This window comes from Arachis stenosperma, chromosome 6, assembly GCF_014773155.1.
Source record: "Arachis stenosperma cultivar V10309 chromosome 6, arast.V10309.gnm1.PFL2, whole genome shotgun sequence".
Classification (NCBI taxonomy): Eukaryota; Viridiplantae; Streptophyta; class Magnoliopsida; order Fabales; family Fabaceae; genus Arachis; species Arachis stenosperma.
In genome coordinates this window covers 9,438,213-9,460,162 of record NC_080382.1, presented here as the reverse complement: position 1 = coordinate 9,460,162, position 21,950 = coordinate 9,438,213, and the positions used below count along the sequence as shown (strand labels likewise).

General features: G+C 29.8%; 1 protein-coding gene across 1 annotated transcript; it reads right to left on the bottom strand.

Annotated features, from left to right (window-relative positions):
- Positions 1-10,090: 10,090 nt before the first annotated feature.
- Positions 10,091-18,720, bottom strand: LOC130933618 (protein FAR1-RELATED SEQUENCE 5-like). Its single transcript, XM_057863241.1, has 5 exons — positions 18,604-18,720; positions 14,356-14,548; positions 12,796-12,857; positions 10,416-12,713; positions 10,091-10,270 (listed from the first exon to the last, which is right to left on the bottom strand). Exons 1-5 carry the CDS (start codon positions 18,718-18,720, stop codon positions 10,091-10,093), a joined length of 2,850 nt encoding a protein of 949 aa, XP_057719224.1.
- Between the last annotated feature and the right edge of the window lie 3,230 nt (positions 18,721-21,950).

Below are 21,950 nucleotides of genomic sequence, written 5' to 3'. Positions count from 1 at the left end.
TTGACGTGCTAACTTTAATTTCCGAGATTTTATTCCTATGACGAATTATTTATGTGGCCAACTGGCCATTGTCAATACTATATTAGTCAACTTTACAAATTAGTTACTAAATAAATTATTCGTAAAGAATATATTATAGCAAAAAAAATATAATAAAAGCTTAAAAAATAATAAATTTAATTTTGTTCTTTCAAATAATTATTTATGTAATTAATATAAAAAATAATTATTTTTATTAAATGCCGTTACGTAATTAGATATAAGTAAAAAATTATTTTAATATATTAAAATTAAATTCAAACAATATATATATTTTTACATTTATAAATATAACTTGGTGATAATTCATATCGTTTTTCAATTATATTTTTCGAGATTTAATTCCTATTACGATTGAGTATGACCTTATAAAATACGGATACTTCATTGAATTACCGTGTAACCGTGTTCGCATGTCAAACACATTTTAAATATGACACTCATTGACATTTATACATGACAATACCACCCGAATTCATGGGTATCCATTTCGCCCCAACCCGCTTCGCACCGGGATGGGTTTTTGGGAGAGGCAGGGTCAGGTTTAGGTAATACCCGCCCTTACTCACCCCGCTATATATATAATATATATAATTTCAATATATGTAAAATAATTAGTAAATAATTAATAATATTGTAACATATTTAAATTTTTAGTTTAATTTATGTTATATATGTGATGATGGTTATATAAATTTTGAAATTTAATTTTATTATTGAATTTTAATAATTATAGGGGCGGGGCAGGTACCCGCAGGGACGGGTTAGGGTTCAACGTTTTACTACCTCTGCAGGTAGAAGTGGGGCGGGTTCTATGCGGATTGTTGTGCGGCGGGGCGGGGTCGGGTAGAGCAAAAATCCGTCCCTACCCGTCCCGTTGCCACTTCTATCGACACTCGTCCCACACGCGTGTTTGCTGCTTAATAAAAATAAAAAAAATTTTCTGGACACACTTAGATATACTTAAATACCATCACGTGTCAGTGTATCCAGTCTTATTCTTAACATGTATTATTGAAATTAATTTAGAAATAATATATATTATTATTTATTAAAATAAAAATATTTTAGATACTTTTATATAATTAAAAGAAGACGTTAAAAATAGTTAAAAAATTATTTTATATTTTAATACAAATAAAATATTAAAAAATTATTGTAATTTATCTAAAAAATACTTTATATATATATATATATATATATATATATATATATATATATATATGTCTTTGTATTTTATAAGATTTTAAAATTTATATATCTACATATTCCATATCATATTATATTCCGTATCTATATCAGTATCTGTATATCATAAATATGACTACAAAAATTTATTTGTTATATACATATATTTTGACGTGCTGTGATGTAGTAATAGCGTATCTGATCTAATAATTATAATTGAAAAAATATAGGTAGATAATAAAAATATTAAACAATGTGAATAATAGATATATCAGTTGTTCAATTTACTAAATGTGCCAATAGTTATCTAGTATTATGATTTAGGTGGATAATTTGGGATATAATATATTTTTATTATATTAGACCAATTTTAAAGTCCATTATTCACATTATTTATAAAAATCATTGTCTCCCTAATAAAGTGCATTATAATTTTCAATATTCGATTCTTTTCCTATTATGCATATGTTGTTATTTCACATTAAAGTAAGAAATTTATTTGTTATTAATATTATCAACAAAATTTTAAGAGTGCAATATGGTAAGACTTGAGTCAATGAACGATTGCTCAAATGATATAATTTTTTCATACTCATTTAAAGATCACAGATTCGAGTTTTCATATCTTTAGTAAAAAAATTATGGCAAGACTTGAAAATAGAAAAAGTCATCCTGTGTGTATGAAAAAGAAAAGATTTTGAGGGCATATACTCAATTAAGAAATTGTGGGTTTGAACTTTCTTATTTTTAGTAAAAAAAAAATTATTATACATCTAATATTGTAATTAATATTTAATATAAAAATATCTAAAATTTTTCAAAATAAAAAATATTTAAAATTTAAATAGAAAAATATCTAAAATTTAAATTTAACGTAAAATTATTTTAAATAAGATCTACATTAAAATTATTTAATAATTTGTTATAGTATTAATTAAAATTGATTAATATTAAATTTTTAAGATTATTTATAGTTTAATTTATTCTTTAAACATATAAAATTTTTTTACTTTATAATGTATACATGATTTGCTCTCAGATTCACAAGAAATTTTTAATGGCCTGCCGATCAGAAAGAACGTAACGTGAGTCAGTTTGTCCGTATTTTTATACGCCTTTTGCATATATTTTTTACACTTTATATCTAAATTTAGATCATGTATTTTATAGTGTCTAATTTTTTAGCTATTTGGTATAAAAATAAAAAGTATCTATTTAAATGAAGATGTTAAAAATATCTTATAAAGATTCTTATATTAAAAGTGTGATTTATTTATTTAGTCACATTTTTTTAAAAATAATACTTTTACAACATATCAAAATCAAATTTTACAATTTATCATCTAATAGTAAAAAAAACTTCTTTATATAAAGATAATTATAAAATTTTTATAATAGTATCCACCAAAAATAAAATGTGAGATCCATCTTTATCTCTCTTATTTTCTAGGCAAATTAAACACTAGAAAAATTCTACGGTACTTATATCAAAGATAAGTATAGTATGTTGATATTGCATGTCAACGTTAGACAAAGACACGTCAATGATAAATTTACATCCGTGCACAAAAAAAAACAGAACCGTTCTGCTTAAGAATTTTATTAGGGACATTGATGTAATGGTTTGGTTAAATAAGAAAGTCATTAGAGGTAGGTTCAGTGGACCGTTGTTATACGGATTTCTTTTATTATTTTTTTTTTGGTGACGGACTCATGATTGTTTGAGAATGTGTTTGTATACTTTACTAGGAGGCCTTAAAGAAATGGGTAATGTTATTCATGGACAGAAAATTCTATTTGAGATGGAGTAAGAAAAAGTCATACGTGGATTTATTGTATGAGTATATGTCACTGCTGATGTTATAATAGTCTACAGTGATTGTCATACTTCTTATAAATATATCATTTTTTTGGTTAAGTAGTTAAGTTATTACAGTTTAAAAGTTTGCAAATGAACCATCATAGTAGATAAAATTCATTAGGGTAAAGTATATATTTTGTTCTAAAGTTTGACAAAAAATTTAAAAATATCCCTAAGTTTTATTTTGTGTGAATTTTGTTCCATAAGAGTTTTTGTTTGCATCAAATATACCCCTGACGGATAATTTTTCAAAAAATTTAAGATCGGTTCAACAATAATTTCATGAGAACAACCCTCAACACAAGCAAATCAAGCATAATTTTTATGCAATATTGTTATATTGGTCTAAAATTTTTTAAAAATTTAGCCTCCGAGAGTATATTTGATGCAAATCGAAAACTTTTAGGACAAAATTGAAACAAAATAAAATTTAGAGGTATTTTTAAATCTTTTTCCAAACTTCGGGGACAAAAAATATATTTTACCCAATTTATTAATTAGTAGAGTTTAAGGTCCAGTTTGGGAAAATAACGTAATTAAGCTACTTTTGAGAAAATAATTTAAGTAATAAATGACTATATTAAAAGTAACTTATAAATAAGTTATTTTGTTTTTGAATTTTTAGTTTTAAAAGTGCCTGTTTTATAAAAATGTGATAAAAAGTTGTAGTACTATGAGAGAAGTTATTTATTTTTTTAACTTCTCTATAAGTTCTTAAATAGCTTCTTAGAAAGCTACGATTTAGTTTTGAAAATTGCACCAAACATTAATACTACTACTCTTCATAAGTCAAAAATAGATGTCTGTTTAACTAGGTATTCCAACCCAATCATAAAGATATCGTTTTTTAAACAGAATATATTCTGTTATGTTAAACGTTATTTTTATGGCAGGGAGTTAATTGGGAAAAAAATTTAACCTATAGAGATCCAGTTAAAAAAAATATAACAACCTAATTGAAAATTCGATAAAATTATAGAGACCTGTAGAGTAATTAAACCTCAACTCATTCAGATAAAACGACTTCGTTTTAACGTTATATGTCAAGGCCTATTTAGCTTAAAAGAATTTGATAGAATATAAATTTACATTAATTTTGCATCGTTATGATATTTATTATATTAGTATTTTTTTTCAATAAATTATTAATTATTTGGTATAATTGATGAAAATAAAATTATTTATAAAACTTGATACATTATTGTATATGTTAAGTAAATGATGTTATTAAAACAGTAAAATGGAAATAATTTTTTTTTTATATAATTTTACTTCTAGGTGACTCACTTAGTTGGTGCCCAATATTTATGATTTTACCTTGTTATTCAATTTTCGTTTATTTGATTATTTTATTATGTATATGAGGTAATAATTTTATATATATAAGTTTATTTTATTTGGTCACCAAAACATATACATTATTCCAAAAAATTTTGTGCATCTCAAAGTCTAGGAAGAGTATCATCATCATTATTATTAGAGTTTAATTTTGATTAACTGAGAGTGTAAAATATTTTATACAATCGTGTAATTATATTTATTTTTTTGGATAATTATTCACGCAATAAATTTAAAAAGTATTTATTTTTACTGATACGTTACTATATAATTGTATGTATACATGTATAAAATTATTTATGTTGATAGTATATGAAAATTAAATTGTTATTATTATGTATGACACATATGTCAAATATTAGTTTCTACGTAATTACTTAAATTATATAGATCATAAAACTAATAATACATAACATGATTATTGTTACTAATTTATTAACGGTATATCAACTTTATGATTTAATATGTAAAAATTTTATTTAAAAATATTTGTTTAAATTTATAATAAATAATATTCTTAACTTTAAATAATTTCTTAATTTGTTTGTACTTATTATACTATACATATTAATATAATAGTTTGACCAATTTAATTGGTGCCCAGTAAGATAGGCCATTACGACATGAAAGCCCAACCCATAATAGCATATAAACGTTATAACTAACTTGTACTCCTACTACAATCCACAGAGTACATAGGGGTGACAAAACGGGTTGAATCCGCCGGCTCTATCCTCTAAACCCGCTAAAAAGGATGGGTCGGTCTAGGATTTGAAGCCCGCCAAATTTAAAAAATCCGCCAAACCCGCACCGCCAAATTGGCGGATTTTGGCGGGGCGGTCCGCCGGGCCGAAGATTTTTTTTTATTAAATATAAGAGTGATTGTTATTATAAAATTAATAATTATAAAATTTTTAAACAATTTTTTTTATTTTTTATTTTTATTCTTCTTATAATTATTAAGTATATTTATTTTATTTTACAATTCCGTATATATGCTCAAATTATTTGACTTATTTTTAAAATAAATATGATTCTATTGACTAATATTATTTTGAATAATTTTATTGAACTTAAAATTAAAAAAATAGTAAAAAAATTTATATTATAATTTAATTTTTTTTATTGTATTTGATTTTTTAATTATTATTTTTTGGTTAATTTTAATGAATTTCATTTAAAAAAAGAATAGTTAAGCGGGGTAGCCCGCCAACCCGTCAATCCACCATAAAGCGGGACGGACTAGCATTTTGAACCCATTTTAGTTGGCGGGACGGGCCGCTCCGCCCCGTTTATTGGGCGGGGCAGGTTGGGCCGGGCCGGCAGGTTTTGCCACCCTTAAGAGTACATATTTAATTACTTTTTGATTGACTTTGAAATTAGAATGGCGTTATAAGATATATTTTCATTTTCTTTAGATATTTATTAAAAATATTTTGAGTGAATGTTAATATTATGATTGATAATTAAAATTAAAATTCAACTGTATCAAAACCAAATTTTTTTGAATTAATTTTATCACTGTCAATAAATATAACAATGAATTATTTTTATTTACAATTTTAATACCTAATCATATATAAACAAAAAAATAACTAAATTAAATACTACTTTTAATCCAAGTTAGCTCTTCATAGGGAATACAATAATCTTTATAGAGGATGCCACGTTATACGAGACGTGTTCTCCTATCTGAATAAGGAGGGTAGCTTATAAAAGAAAGGGGGTTATATTATGGAGAGGTGAAGCTTCAGTGTAGACTCAATGGAAGGTGGTAGGTATAACTATTATGTTGTGAGGAAGGGTAGGGTTCTAGGAATTTACACGAACTGGGTTGATTGTAAGAGGCAAGTTTCGGGTTTTAAGGGAAATGAGTATAAAGGATTCCAAGTGCGGCGTGAGGCCGTGGAGTGGCTGCGCTCCGGAGGAGACAACGGTGGGGAAGACGACGACGACCGTGGAGGAGGTGGCCAACCAACCAATGGCAACAGAGGGACATTATCCAGTTATTTTCAAGGTTTGAGCATAACTAGAGGCGAAAAAAGTGTTTCTAATGTTGGGGGTTGTACTAGCTCTTCTGAGGTTGTAGGTATGTACTCTGTGAACCTTGAATAATAAAATTTTAAATGTTTAGTAAGGTTAATTCCGTTGTTTATAGTTGATTTCAAATGTGGGTTTGCAGTACCCTGGCTTAAGATGGAAGAGGACGTCGTTGTTGCGGGGGACATGGAAGAGATGTTGCGGCGGGCGTGTGTGGCTCTATCATTTCCTCCACCGAGTTATTACCGCAGGGATTCGTGCACGAGGGAAGGGGGCAATCTTGTCGGCTTCATAGTGGTGATTTCAGATAACCACTTAGGACTGGAACTTATTGCCCGAGGCATTCTCTTCTCTGAGGAAGTAAAAGCAAGGCAAGATGCATCTTTAAAGATACTTAACAAGATTGTGGAAACAACTAAATTGACTGTTGTCGACTTCAACTATAACAGAGTCCGCGAACTTGAGTTGGAGAACTCATGACTTAAGGCGGAGGTTTCATCCCTCCAAAGTTATCTGTCTGGGATGTGACTCTTTCTATTCTTCGTGTGAAAAATATTTGTTGTTCATTAGTTGCTTTTAGTCATAGATTAGGTGGGTCATTGCATTGTTAGAAGTGTGCTCTGTATGTAGTTGTTGTAATCATCAATTGTTATTTGATGATGGATTTTGTAATTAGTCAGAGTTTTAACCGACGTGTTATTAGCTTATCCATATGAAGCTTGATCTTGTTCCTGAAAAGGTTGTGAAGTTATTTTCGTATTAGCTAGAACCTGCAACTCGAAGTTGATGGATGTTGCAATTACTCAGAGTTTTAAACAAGGTTCTAGTTAGCCTAGCTATGTGAAGCCTGATCTTGTTCCTGAAAAGGTTGTTCACTTAATTTCTTATTAGCTACAAGATGTGAACTCTAATTTAATGTATAATATTAGTTATGTTAAATATGCGTTGTTTGACTTGATAAAGTATTCAGCAATAGTTTAAAAATAAGCTTCTCTATATAGAGGCATGGTGGAAGTAGGGTTCATTCCCATATACTAGAAATCTTTAAAAAGTAAAATTAATTCGACAGGGGATTCAGATTGGGGTTTGAGATTGGTTACAGATAAGGGGAGTTTCTATATGGTAGATGTAAAAGTTGCTTAACAAGTTTATAACGTAACAACGGATGACATTGGCTTTGACATGTTTATGTCATAGAATTTCAAATTGAATTGCTTGTGTTTATTGATATTTTCATAATGTGCCACAGTAAGGTGAGTAGGTTTGGATTTGATCTTTTATATAACATTTAATTGCAAATTATTTATGTTTAAAAACAAAGGAACCAGCTCATCAAATAGGACATACACAGTGACGGTTTACTCAGCAATTAGCATATTTGGAAATTTAATCAACTTGAAAGCATGAAAAAAGTATGACAACTGCAATAGAAAATGATCAAATCAGTGAGATTTAGGAAATCCTTTGTTAAGTGTGCAATGAAAGTAGCAGTTGAGTATGAAGATGGAGGACTTGATTAGACATATGATTGACAAAGAAGAGACTATGATTTGATGAGGACGGTATCAGAGGATTAGGGATCAGTGTGTTGTCTTCTCAGTCATTTCAGATCTTGGGAGAAGTGGTAACAATTCTGTATGAGAAAGATGTCCCGAATTTTCAGTAAGTGAGATTATGTTCATGAAGGACCTTTTGTGGTGACATCCAAAATTTTTTTTTTTTGTCGTCTCTGTATCCGTTTGAGTTAGAGTAGGGGTATGATGCATGTAACCAATGCACAATGGTAATTGGGCCTGACCTCTACTACGGGCCCAATACAAAATCATACTCGGGAAGACCCATTACTATATATAAAGGAATACATGTTAGAAAGGTATTGAGTTGTAGTGTACGTTCTGTACTGTGACATTGGCTCAAGAGTTGAAGCTTCTAATGGAAGTCACGATGACGAAGCATGCCAAAGCAACTGAGACGGATCCATCTATGGATGAGCAGCAGGCAATGGAATCGGGCATTGACAAGTAAGTATGGAATACCCCAAGTATGTCTTCAAATCATTCTACAAATCCCTTGGTATAATAGACACATGTTTGTTATGTGTTTTATTCAGAGAAGTACCCGATGATGGAACCAAGTCGTCCAACGATATGGACCAAAGGCTGTTAGACCTTCTCAGTCGCGTAAACGACGTAAGAAAAACTGATCCCTTGTTGCATTTTCTGGTTCATGGTTTTAGCCAATTCGTCGATCAGTTGAACTTATGAAAGATTTTGACTCTACTTTTTGGGTTCATAATATAGCATCTTCGGCACGAGGACAGGACGACGGAAGTGATTCTGAAATCGCAGGCAGATCAAATACAAAAGCTTACTGAAGTCATCATGGGGCACGGAAAGGTTCTCGAAGCACTGTTGAGGGAACAAAGGAAGTCTTCTGATGTTGTACACGAAGAGGTAGTGCAGTCGGCAAAAAAAGGAAGTCAGAAGGTGCTAAACCCCCAAATGTGTGCTCATCCGAGATCTAAAGTATGTGAAGGGACAAAGGTCTCGAAATGCAACACCGGAAGAAACAAAGGAAAGGCTAAGGTTATCGAAAGTGGTCAGAAGGCTACAAAGAAGGGCAAAGGTAAAAGGAAAGTGGTCATAATGAGGCAAGTATGACCCAAAGCTTCAAATGAGCATAAAAGATGGTCACATTTCACATTTCCTGTATACATTACTTAAAAATAAGGCTAGTACATGACTTAAAAATAAAGCTATTTCCAATACATGAGGACCAATTTGGTGGTCTATGTTAGTAAGTTCTTTAACCAAATTCCCTTTCGGTATAACAATATTCAACATAAGCGGTGATAGTGTATGTGAGGTACATTAAAACCAGTTAATGTTCGATGTAAAATAGTAAACAAGCTAAATTGAAAATTAATTCGCATGACGCAACTACTGCTCCAGGTCACCCACGTCCATTGAAGATCACAGCAAAGTTACATTTGGACTTTTCTTTTAAGCAATGACACCATGAACACCAGCTACTACACAAATAGATAATGTTAAGACGTCATTCCATAATCAGAACAAGATGTTTTATATGATCCTTAGAAGAGTGTTAAAAATATTTAAAAAGAAAAAAAAGATTGGTTTATAACGGCAATTCAAATGAAATCATCAAGTTGTGAAACAAACAAAATCCAGTATCACAAAGTGGGCTGAGGCCTATACTCTCCACAGATAGTTACTAAATGCTGACCAATGCCATATTCCTTGAATGCTTCATGAATCCCCAGTCCTGTAGAAAACAAAATTTAGAGAAACCAGAAATTAAACAAAAGAAGTTTATTGGACTTCAAAAAGATTAGAAAAGGAAATTTCAACCGAATCCCTACAAGTTCTAGAAATTCAGCTTCCAATAATGTTTAATGAAGAGAGCAACTGTTAATAGTCTATTATTGCAATCGAACGACGGTAGGTTGCAGATCGATACATTGATTAATGTCTAAATGGGTATTGGATATTAAATTTAATTATAACGAGATCTTTGATGTTTGTGAATTATCGGCTTTAAGCAATGAAGTAAAAATATGGAACCACCAAGTGCATCCATCATAAAAAAAACACAGCAAAAAGCTTACATATCATTCAGGTCAAAGCGACCACCTTCCATCACAGATGCTTGGGTGCAAATCATGGCAATCAACCTTTGGTAATAAGCTGTGTTAGTGTCATCTTCAACAACGTGGTCAGCACAAGTCTTAGTTGGATCGGAGATGGTGCCAAAGTTGCTTCCGGTCAAACCCGCATCACCTAACTGCATATCAATATACCGGGAAAAATCCCTAATAAAATCAAATTTGATGAGATATACCATACATTGGTTATTTGCTCATGACCCTAGACAATTGTGGCATACAGAAAGATAACCCCTGGGTGCTTAATTCTAGTTGTGATCATACCTTCTCCAGCAAAGCAAATTGCTTAATCTCCTGCATGTGTTCATCTAAGGGGGGGACAGGAAGTTTATCTTGCTCCATTTCATCTAGCCGTACCCGGTAAGCATCCAGGCATTTTCGTTTCGTATGGCCAGTATTCTTACACTTTGTGCATTTCCTCTCGCGTCCATTGCTTTTTCCTTTAGGCACCTTAGGCGCCCCTTTTGTCCTAACACACACAGGGTCACGAATAACTTTTCGTTCCCCTTTTGTGTGTTTGATTTCTTCAGCGTGTCCACATTCACGTTCGAGATCCCTACATAGCTCCCGAATTCCCTTCATGGCCTTCCCGAACAAATGAAACTGTTGCGCACCTAGGAGAAAAAGCCAGCAGCATGCGGTATGCAATGCACCATGTCTAAGCAAGAAGGACCGGTCGCCTCCATCGTTTGTCTTCTCCACATATTCCTTCAACGCTTTGGCATTCTTTGTCCATCGTTTCATAATCAGCTGCTCCGGGATTTCTTGCAGATGCTCATGCTTCATGACAAAAAAGAGATGGCGACATGGGTATCCGTATTTCGTCCAACCGTCACACCGACACTTGAGCCTTCCCATATTCCGATCAAACAGTACTAGAATAACTCTCCCAGGAGATCCGTACTCTTCCAATGAGTATACCCTTGTGTTTAAAGATCTTCTTAACCGGACCAAATTAACGACTGTAACTCGTTCAATCTCTCGTTTAACGTCCGCAAAGACTTCTTTCGTATATGTCAGCGCAGCGAACCGCTCTATGGCATCGAGGCTAGTTGTCATTACTGGGAAAGTGTCAATGGTTCTAAACTGGGCTAGAAGCTCGTTATTCCGATAATCACGTACCATTACCTCCAGGTTCTGCACAAGTTCAAGAATAGTATGCTTCGATTGAAGGAAATTCTTGACCACTGCATTTATACCTTCACATCGAGATGTGGTCCTAAACCCGGCGCAAAACTTATTCCTCAGATATGCATTCACCCACATTTCCTTCTTACCAAACACCTGCCTCGCCCATAGGCTATCTTGAAGTTTGAACTCTTCAACCGCTAAGTCCCACTCAGTTAGAAATTCACGAATGTCGATGTCCGCATATAACCATCGGTTAAATCGTGATCGGAGTGACGGCTCCTTCACGTTGGCCGTAATATTTTTCTGAAAATGCCATGCACATAGGCGGTGGGTTGCCTTCGGAAATACTAATGTTATGGCTTTACGCATCGCCTCATCCCCATCTGTAACAACCACTGATGGCTCCTTCATGCACATCACCTCCAACATGTTCTCCAATATCCACTTATAAGATTCAAATGTCTCATCCATTAGTAAATCAAAACCGAAAATGGTCGTCTGCTTGTGGTTGTTGGCCCCTGAGAAGATTACCAATGGCCGCCTATACTTGTTCTTTTTGTATGTCGCATCAAACGCAAGGACATCCCCGAAGTACTGGTAATCGACTCTGCTGCCCCCATCGGCCCAAAACATATTGCCTAGCATTCCCTCATTGGTCAAACTATACCGTGCCATGGCCATCGGATCCGATTCTGTCTTACCTTCTAAATATGCAAGCGCAGCGTCTGCATCGCCTTCTGCAATCGTTACACGCCTTCTTTTATCAATGTGATTATAGGCATCCTTCTTTAAGAAGCCAACCAACGAGTATCCTCCAGCCATCCCGGCCATATATCGTACACTCTTCACTGTGGAAATTCCATACTCGTTCAACCCATCTATCTGAGCTTTGGCGGCATCCGTGAGTGACCGGTACTTCGCAATCAAATGCACCATGCAACTAGGGGTCAAGTCATGATTGTGCTTATTTTCAATCTTCCTTACTCGCCACACAGAAGCACTCCTGTCAAGGTATATGGAGAACTTCGCTTCGCAATTAGTCCTCGTTTCTGGTTTATGAACCCTCATCCTATCTACCCGATTATAGTGCTTTTCATCTCTCAAACATTGCCTGTTGCAGAAGAACCTCCGCCTTGTGACAATACCGTCCTCATCCTTCCAGGAATCCCCCTTCCTAACTCCAAAGCCGTGATATTTTCCAAACTTCTTATAGAACTCATACACATCCTCATCGCTCCTAAATACCTTCTTCATTATGTCTTCCACATCTATCCCTTCAACGTCACCAAATTCTCCCATGTCTCGGTAGAAAAATTCACTCTCGGTAGTATTGTGAGTCGTATCCTCATCCACATTCTTTGATCCATTTCTAGTGTAGGCATTCTCTTGACAAGCATCGTCGTTGTCACACATCTTGTTGGTGGTTCCCATCTACAGATTCCAAGACAGAACAAATTCACAAAAACACTATCAACCCATCTCACTTAAGTCATATTTCCATTAGACAATAAACGAAGCCAGCAACAACCACCAAAATGCTATTTCCAAACAAACCTATTCTAATGTCCATCATCCCTGCTTAGGTAGCATGCTTAAACTTTTGCAATTAGAGTACACTGAAATGTTGGGAGAAGAATAAGTACTCTACTTTAAATTAGCCCTTTTTAAAATTTCTATCATCTTAGAACCTTCTCTAATGACAATTTACACCCAAACAAATTAAGACACAAACCTACTGCTATAGCAAACTTAAATACTCACCAAATTAACGACACTAATCATTGCTAAGAATAAACTCCCATACTCCTCTGTACAGACGTGACATACTAAAATAAAATCAGCCCGCAAATTATTTGCCAAAAATATGCCAGCAATTCGAAATTATTACATCCTTAAATGAGACCAAAATTTGCAGCAAAGCTTACTTTTCATCACTTCAAATGTTCACATTCAAGGACCAAAACAATTAAGTAACGCAAACAAAAATAGAAACAGAACCAAATTAACGAAAATAAGGAGTACATAATATTATCTCAATTAACTCTTAAAAAAACTTCTCCTTTCATTTTATTGACATTTAACAACATTCATTTCTATCATACATAAATGAAAAATTTTAGGCACAGGCCAAATAGAATGATACAATGGGATTATATACTTCTGGGTGTGTGTGGATTAAAATTTAGAAATGGGAGTTTCTGCAAAATGGATTTTACATAATTTATTTTCATCAAAAGTAAATTGGTATTGACATGGTTTTTGTTTGACAATTTTTATACTAAAATATATTATAGTGAACTAAGTGTTGTTAGTATCATATTATTCAAAATAACATTTCCATAAAATACATTCAAAAGGATATAACTTTAAATAAATTTTCTATATTATTTTGTAATCTTATTTTACGTATTTAAATAAATATTCATACTCTTCATTCTTGTACTCTCAATACTCTTTAGTACTCTTATAGAATTAATAGATTCATAATACAAGGAAAAAAAATACTTCAATACAAAAATAAACAATAGGTAAAAATTTCATATAAACATGACAATTATACGAATTCTATAAAAATAAATAAATGATATTAAACAGGCAGAGGCCCCCAAGATGTGCTTCCAACCCTACTTTTCTCCCAAAAGATTAGATTTAGTAATTATTTTAGCTTAGTGTTTATTTTAGCAATCAACAATGGATTCAATCTTCAGTTATGAACCCCATAAAAATTTTGCCATCCTAATCAACCAAATTCAACTCTAATCATTTTCAGCAAAGAAACATGATTTACATATTTACATAAACAAGAAATTAGTTTAGTCACTGTCTAAACAACACAACAACAGATTCAATCTTAAGCCATAGTGTTTCACAGCAAATAATATTAAATAACTGATTATTCAGCAACACGATAATAAACTCAATTTTCAATCAATACCAAATCCCTTTCGTAACAAACTAATTTAACCTAACTAATTTCACTAACCCATTCAACTTTCAACAAAAATATCAGACTGCAGTGATGAATTACGTCAACTAAATTAAAACAGAAACACTAAAATTTCTTAACACTCACCAGATCGGGTTGCACGTCGTAGGTTAACAGTGACGACGAAGCTGACAGCGACGTTCGAGGGAACAATACGACGCCCACAACGTCCTACTGCGACTTGCTGCCTCTTCTGCCGGAGACAAACACCGCAGCCAAGACTCGTATCGGAGGCGGCGTCCGAGTTCGATGACGAATATATCAGCGATGACGACCGGCCCTGGCCACAGCCCCATATAAGAAATATCACAATCACTTTAGACTATTAAAACCTCAACAGTGGCATATATTCATACAATAAACCCACGCATAACTTTTTCTTACTCCATCTCAAATAAAATTTTTTGTCCATGGATAACATTACCCATTTCTTTAGGGCCTTCTAGAAAAGTATACAACACATTCTCAAACAAAAGAAGTCTGTCACCCAAAAAAAAAAAAAAACAATAGAAGTCCGTTAAACAACGGCCCACTGAACCTACCTCTAATGACTTGCTTATTTAACCAAACCATTATACCATTGTCCCTAATAAAATTCTTAAGCAGAACGGTTCCGTTCTTCTTTGTGCACGGCTGTGACTTTACTATTGACGTGTCTTTGCCTAACGTTGACATGCAATATCAACATACTATGCTTATCTTTGATATAAGCACCGCAGAATTTCCCTAAACACTAATGTCTTAGGTATCATAGAATTTTTTCAATTCAGATATAATATTGCTTCTTCGTTATTCCTTTTATTTTTTTGTTGAAGGTAAATAGAGAGAAGAGATGAAACTAGTTGAAATGTGAGACATGTGATTAGCAGTTAGTTATGCTAAGATATCGAGTTTGTTAGAAGGATAATAGTTATTAGAAAATTCAATCTAAACTGTGACTATAAATACAAGAGTAAAGTTCCTTTATAAAACAGTTTTCGGAATCAATAAATTTATTTTCTCATTCTGTTCTCATCTCTCGTTCTCTACTTCCTTTTCCTCTCTCGTTTCTAGCTCTCTTTTTAGATCTATTAGAATTTTCGACACTTTTTCATTCTTTTTGTTAATTTTTTATTTTTTTAATTTATCTTTAAATACTAAAATGATTATCCTTATAATTTTTTTCTTTCCACAATTTTGTCTATCTCAATAAGTTAAGGACTAAAACTCTATTTAAGAGTCTACTAGCCAATAGATTGTCGCATATATAAAGCGAAATTCGAATTTCTAATACTTATTTAAATGGACTAGTGAGATATAATAACTATATTTATTTGGTCTTTCCCACCATATCTATATTTCACTTGTTGAAATCAAATATAAAGAAGGTAAATCCACCTAAATCAACTTGCATTTAAAAAATTTAAACAATTTTTTTTGTAAATATCGAAGAATTTCTTTTTTTTATCATATTAAATTACTCACTTATTTACAATCAAAATAACATCATCTCCAATGGTAATAATTAGGTATATTTTTAGTGAGAGAATTTTTGTATTTACACTAATAAGTGATAACTAAGTATATTTCACGATTATCCAAACAATACCTAATTATTACTTTATTAGCCGGTGAAGGGAAAAAAGAAAATATTAAATTATTAGTGATAGGAGTAAGGAATTTTTCATTTAAATAAATTAAATAAATATTTTATTTATTGAAATAAATAATTATAAAAATTATTATGAAAATACGTCTTCTAATATAATCTCTTATATATTTTGTTTACACTATAAACAAAATAAGATCAGTGTACATGATACATGTATATCTCGTTTATAGTATATACGAGATAAAATTGGTTAACGCCTATATATAAATATCGTTTACAGCGAGGTTTTGGCCTCATTTGAAATCTTTTCATCACTTTTTCGTCTCTTCTATCCCTTTCTGACCATATTATCGAGTTAGACAAAGATGATGCATGCACATGCACGTGATCGGGACATTAACAAGCTGAACACGACATGGCACTACGCCGAGAGCAGCCGACTTTACGGTTAGTTTTATTATCTTAATGTTTATGTAATCCCATATATGTATAGTCATGGTTAGAGTACTTCTCAAAAACTAGAATACAATTTGTATCATTAAGAACATATCACTAATAGTAACTAATAATTCTAGAAACGTGGTTATGATTTTTTGGTAATTAAATTGTTAACTACATAATTATTAATTTAGAGTTTAAATATTGGGGTAGATATTTTCTAATCATTAGAATTAGTTTATTGGTCACACATTTCTTAATTTATTAATTTAGTTATTAAGTATCCAAGTTTGATAATTAGATGATTAAGTTAAAGTTTGATAATTAGATTATTAATTACTTTATTGAATGTTCTAGTTTCACGTAACGTATTGAAAAAATATGTATTAGTTAAATAAGTACATATTAACAGAAGAAAAATATTGTGTCAACATAAATTAAATTAGTATACACGTGTAAAATTCTGTTAAGTAAATGTATAGAATAGTTAAGCCAATTTGATATGTTGATGGACCTATACAATAATTACCCAAATCAGTCTCCGAGAATTTTAGAATTGGACATTTTAGTCCCCAAGAAAAATTAATATATAGATCAATCCCCAAGATTTTACTCCGGCAGACAAATCAGTCTCCAGTTCATTTTTCGGCAGAGTAATTACCCAGATTAGTCTCAAAAGACTTTAAAAACGGACATTTTAGTCTCTAAAAAAAGTAATGTACAAATCAATCCCCAACATTTCTCTCTGTTAGACATAATAATCCTCCGTCCAAAAATAAAATAAAATAAAATAATTATGATTATTAATTGTACAATAATATTGTATTATATTTTTTGGACAAAAATAATGATAAATTTATTCATTAAATTCTTATATATATATATATATATATATATATATATATATATATAGTCACTTATTAATAATAATAATAATAATAATAATAATAATAATAATAAAATTATTAGAGATTATTTTACAAGAAATTCAAAGTTAATATAATCAAAAGATGTTCTATGTAAATATATATATATATATATATATATATATATATATATATATGTTTGTATTAAAAAATATGTATTAAAATAAAATATTTTAATTTGGATTTATATTAAATACATATATTTTTTTTAATACAAACATATTTTTTTAAAATAGTACATCTTTTGATTATATTAAATACAAAAATATCAAATGGTTTGAACCTTGAATTTCTTGTAAAATAATCTCTAATAATTTTATTGATTATTATTATTATTATTATTATTATTATTATTATTATTATTATTATTATTATTATTATTATTATTAATTACATAATAATATTATACCATAATTTTTTGTATTTTCTAGATAAAAATAATGATAAAATTATTCATTAGATTTATATATATATATATATATATATATATATATATATATATATATAGTCACTCAATAATAATAATAATAAATAAAATTATTAGAGATTATTTTACAAGAAATTCAAGGTTAAAACCATTTGATATTTTTGTATTTAATATAATCTTATACTATTTTAAAAAATATGTATTTAATATAAATCTAAATTAAAATATTTTCTTTTAATACATATTTTTTAATACAGACATATATATATATATATATATATATATATATATATTTACATAGGACATCTTTTGATTATATTAAATACAAAAATATCAAATGATTTTAACTTTAAATTTCTTGTAAAATAATTTCTTTTAATTTTATTATTATTATTATTATTATTATTATTATTTATTATTATTATTATTATTATTATTAAGTGAATATATATATATATATTTAATGAATAAATTTATCATTATTTTTGTCTAAAAAATACAAAAAATATAGTACAATATTATTGTGCAATTAATAATTATTATTTTATTTTATTTTATTTTTGAAAGGAGGACTATTATGTCTAACAGAGAGAAACGTTGGGAATTGATTTGTACATTAGTTTTTCTTGGGACTAAAATGTCCATTTTTAAAATCTTTGGGGACTGATCTGAGTAATTACTCTGCCGAAAAATGAATTGGGGACTGATTTGTCTGCCGGAGTAAAACCTTAGGATTGATCTGTATATTAATTTTTCTTGGGGACTAAAATGTCCAATTCTAAAATTCTTGGGGACTGATTTGGGTAATTACTCATTTTTTTATAAGCAATAATTGTAAAATATTTTTTTGTCAGAGATCTCGCTTACTTATACTCCACCCTTTCGATTTCTCTTCTCCCTATGCCACCAACGTTGCTCAATATCAAACTCTTCAACTCGGACAACGAACTTACGCGCCGAGTGCGCAATAATAACGGATTCTCACACTCAAATATCACCCTATTGTCGCTGTTTCTCATACGACAATTAGGGTATACACAGATAACCACATATCTGCTACTACTGGACATTTTTGTCTATTTTTTGAAAGAAAAACGGAGAAGAAGAAGATATGAAATGTATGTGGAGAATGCTAAAGGTTTCACATCCTTTTATAACAGTTGAAAATTTGTCTTAATATATCTCGTTTACACTGTAAACACATTAATTTAACACGTATCTTGTTTACCGTGTAAATGAGATAAGCTTGTACGTATTTCGTTTACACTAAAAGATATACACGTGTCATGCGCATCACTCTTATCTTATTTACAGTGTAAACAAGATACGTGCAAGCTTATTTTATTTACACGGTAAATAAGATAAGACTGGAATACGTATTTTCGTAATAATTTTTATAATTATTTATTTTAGTAAATAAAATATTTATTTAAATAAAAACCTTAGAAGTAAGTAGTGCGATGTGCCATAAGGTTCTTTGAGTCTATTAAGTAGTTTGAGATTAGTTAAGCTAGTTATGCTACTGTGCTGAAGAAGAAATCTTTCAGCAGGTAAAGAAATGTGTTGGCGATTATAGTTGGTGAACGCGTGTTAGTGTTAGCACTGTACGCATTGACTGTATATGATGTTTTGCAGTGGTTGCAAACAGTGCTCCACCTAATAATGTTTGTGTAATCCCATATTAACAATGATTATTTGGATTATAAATTTTTAATTATTATAACAACTGAGTTGATTTTATTGTTGGAATTGGACTTTTTTATAGGTAGAAAGATTGGGCTGATTAGAGGTCATTGGATTGAAATTATTCAAAAATAATCAATTAATTTGACAATTAAACTTCTTCTTTTTTCTAATTTTGTTTCTTTTTTCTTTATACACTGATGTCCCTATAAAGTACCAAAAAATAAAATAAAAATTTTATAAAAAATAATAACAGTAATAACAACTTTTTATTTTTTTCCTTTTTGTTTTTATTTTTTTAATTAAATAATAATAAAAACAAATCTTTAGAACATGAAGTACCATTTTAAACATAAAATTACACTCGCATAAAAATTTAGTATAAATATATTATGTTGTCTCCTTCATTTCAAAAACATACGATCATGATTCGGATTGTGTTGCTGTAATAAATTAATTTTTTATAGTCAAATTGCATGTCTCAGAATACTTTAACACTATGTTTGGTTTAAAAAAAAAATAAAAAAATTAAAAAAATGAGTGAAAAATTTTATTTTTTTTGTTTGAATGCTAAAGAAAATAAGAAAAAAAAATTGATATGAGTCTCCCTAATTTTTTTTATTACAAGCGAAAAAACAAGGAAAATAATATTATCTTATATGTGTTTACAATATTATTCATAGTTCTATTATTATTAATAATTATCAATATAAATTTAATTTTAATAGTTTTAATATATTATTATAATAGAGTTCATATTTAAACATTATATATGTATTAGATAAATAATTTAAATTAAATATATAAAATTATAATATTTTATAATATTTATAGAATGCAATAAAATATCAATAAATAAAAATATTTATATTTTATTTTATTATAAAAATATTAATATAATTTTATACTATTATAATTTTTTTATTTTTTTTCTTCTATTTTTTTTTCTCTCATTTTTTTATTTTCTTTCCTATATCCAAATAAAACCTAATAAACGCAGATATTTTGTGATGTGTATTTAAAAAAAAAATTCGATGGTGTGAATTGGGAAAACATCCATACATATAGATGGTGAAGTGTGTATACCAAGCAGTAACGCATGGCTTCGTTCTTCTGACTCGCATGGAGAACTGCAAACACAAAATGATGCCATTGTAGGTTGACACAAATGTTGTCATAGTATAATATATACACATAACATAAAATTACATTAATACCCTTATAATAAAATAAAATATAAGTATTTTTATTTATTTATGTTTTATTGCATTCTATGAATATTATAAAATGTTATAATTTTATATATTTGATTTAAATTATTTATCTAATACATATATAATGTTTAAATATAAATCTCTATTATAATAATATATTAAAACTATTAAAACTAAAAATATATAAAAGATAATATTTTTTCCTTATTTTTTTGCTTGTAATGGAAAAAAAATTTAGTGAGATCCATATCAAAATTTTTTTTCTATTTTCTTTAGTATTTAAACAAAAAAAAAATTTTCTCACTCATTTTTTTATTTTTTTATTTTCTTTTAAACCAAACATAGTGTTAAAGTGTTCTGAGACGGTCACAAAAAAAAAGTGTTTTGAGACATGCAATCTGAGTATAAAAAATTAATATATTACAGCTACACAAACCAAATTATGATCGTATGTTCTTGAAATGAAAGAGACAATATAATATATTTATGCTAAATTTTTATGTGAGTGTAATTTTATATTTAAAAAAGTACTTCATGTTCTAAAGATTTGTTTTTATTATTATTTAATTAAAAAATAAAAACAAAAAGGAAAAAAAAACAAAAAGTTGTTATTATTGTTATTATTTTTGATAAAATTTTTATTTTATTTTTGGTACTCTATAGGGACATCAGTCCATAAAGAAAAAAAAAATCAAAATTAGGAAAAAAAAAGAGAAATTTTATTGTATTATTATTGGATAATTTCAATCCAATGACTTCCAATCAGCCCAATCCATCTACATATAAAAAAGTCCAATTCTAACAATAAAATCAACCCAGTTATTATAATAATTAAAAATCTATAACCCCAATAATCATTGTTAATATGGAATTACACAAACATTATTTGGTGGAGTACTGTCTGTAATCACTGCAAAACATCATATACGATCAGCGCGTGCAGTGTCAACACCAACACGTGTCCACCAACTATAATTACCAACGCATTTCTTTACCTGTTGAAAGATTCCCTCTTCAGCACAGTAGCATTGCCCTAATAGTTACTAAACCCATCTACTATAAATACAAGTGTAAGAATAATTCTGTAACCGTTGAATCATAATCATAACTAATCAAACTCTTTTCTCTACCCTCTCTCTCACTCTCTGTTCTTCTCATTTACTCTCTCACTCAAGACTCAGAGCTCTTCAGCTATGACTTCCGAAGTTAATTCACAACCAAATGATCATATTGGAGCGCAAGCACAGTCACAGTCGGCGATTCATGATTTCACAGCACCAATAGCGTTGAAGTTAGATACGTTCAATTTTCTGCCATGGAAGGATCAGATCGAGGCTACGATCGAAGATTATGAGCTATTGGATCATCTCACCGGAAAAAAAAGGGATTCAAGAAAAATTTGT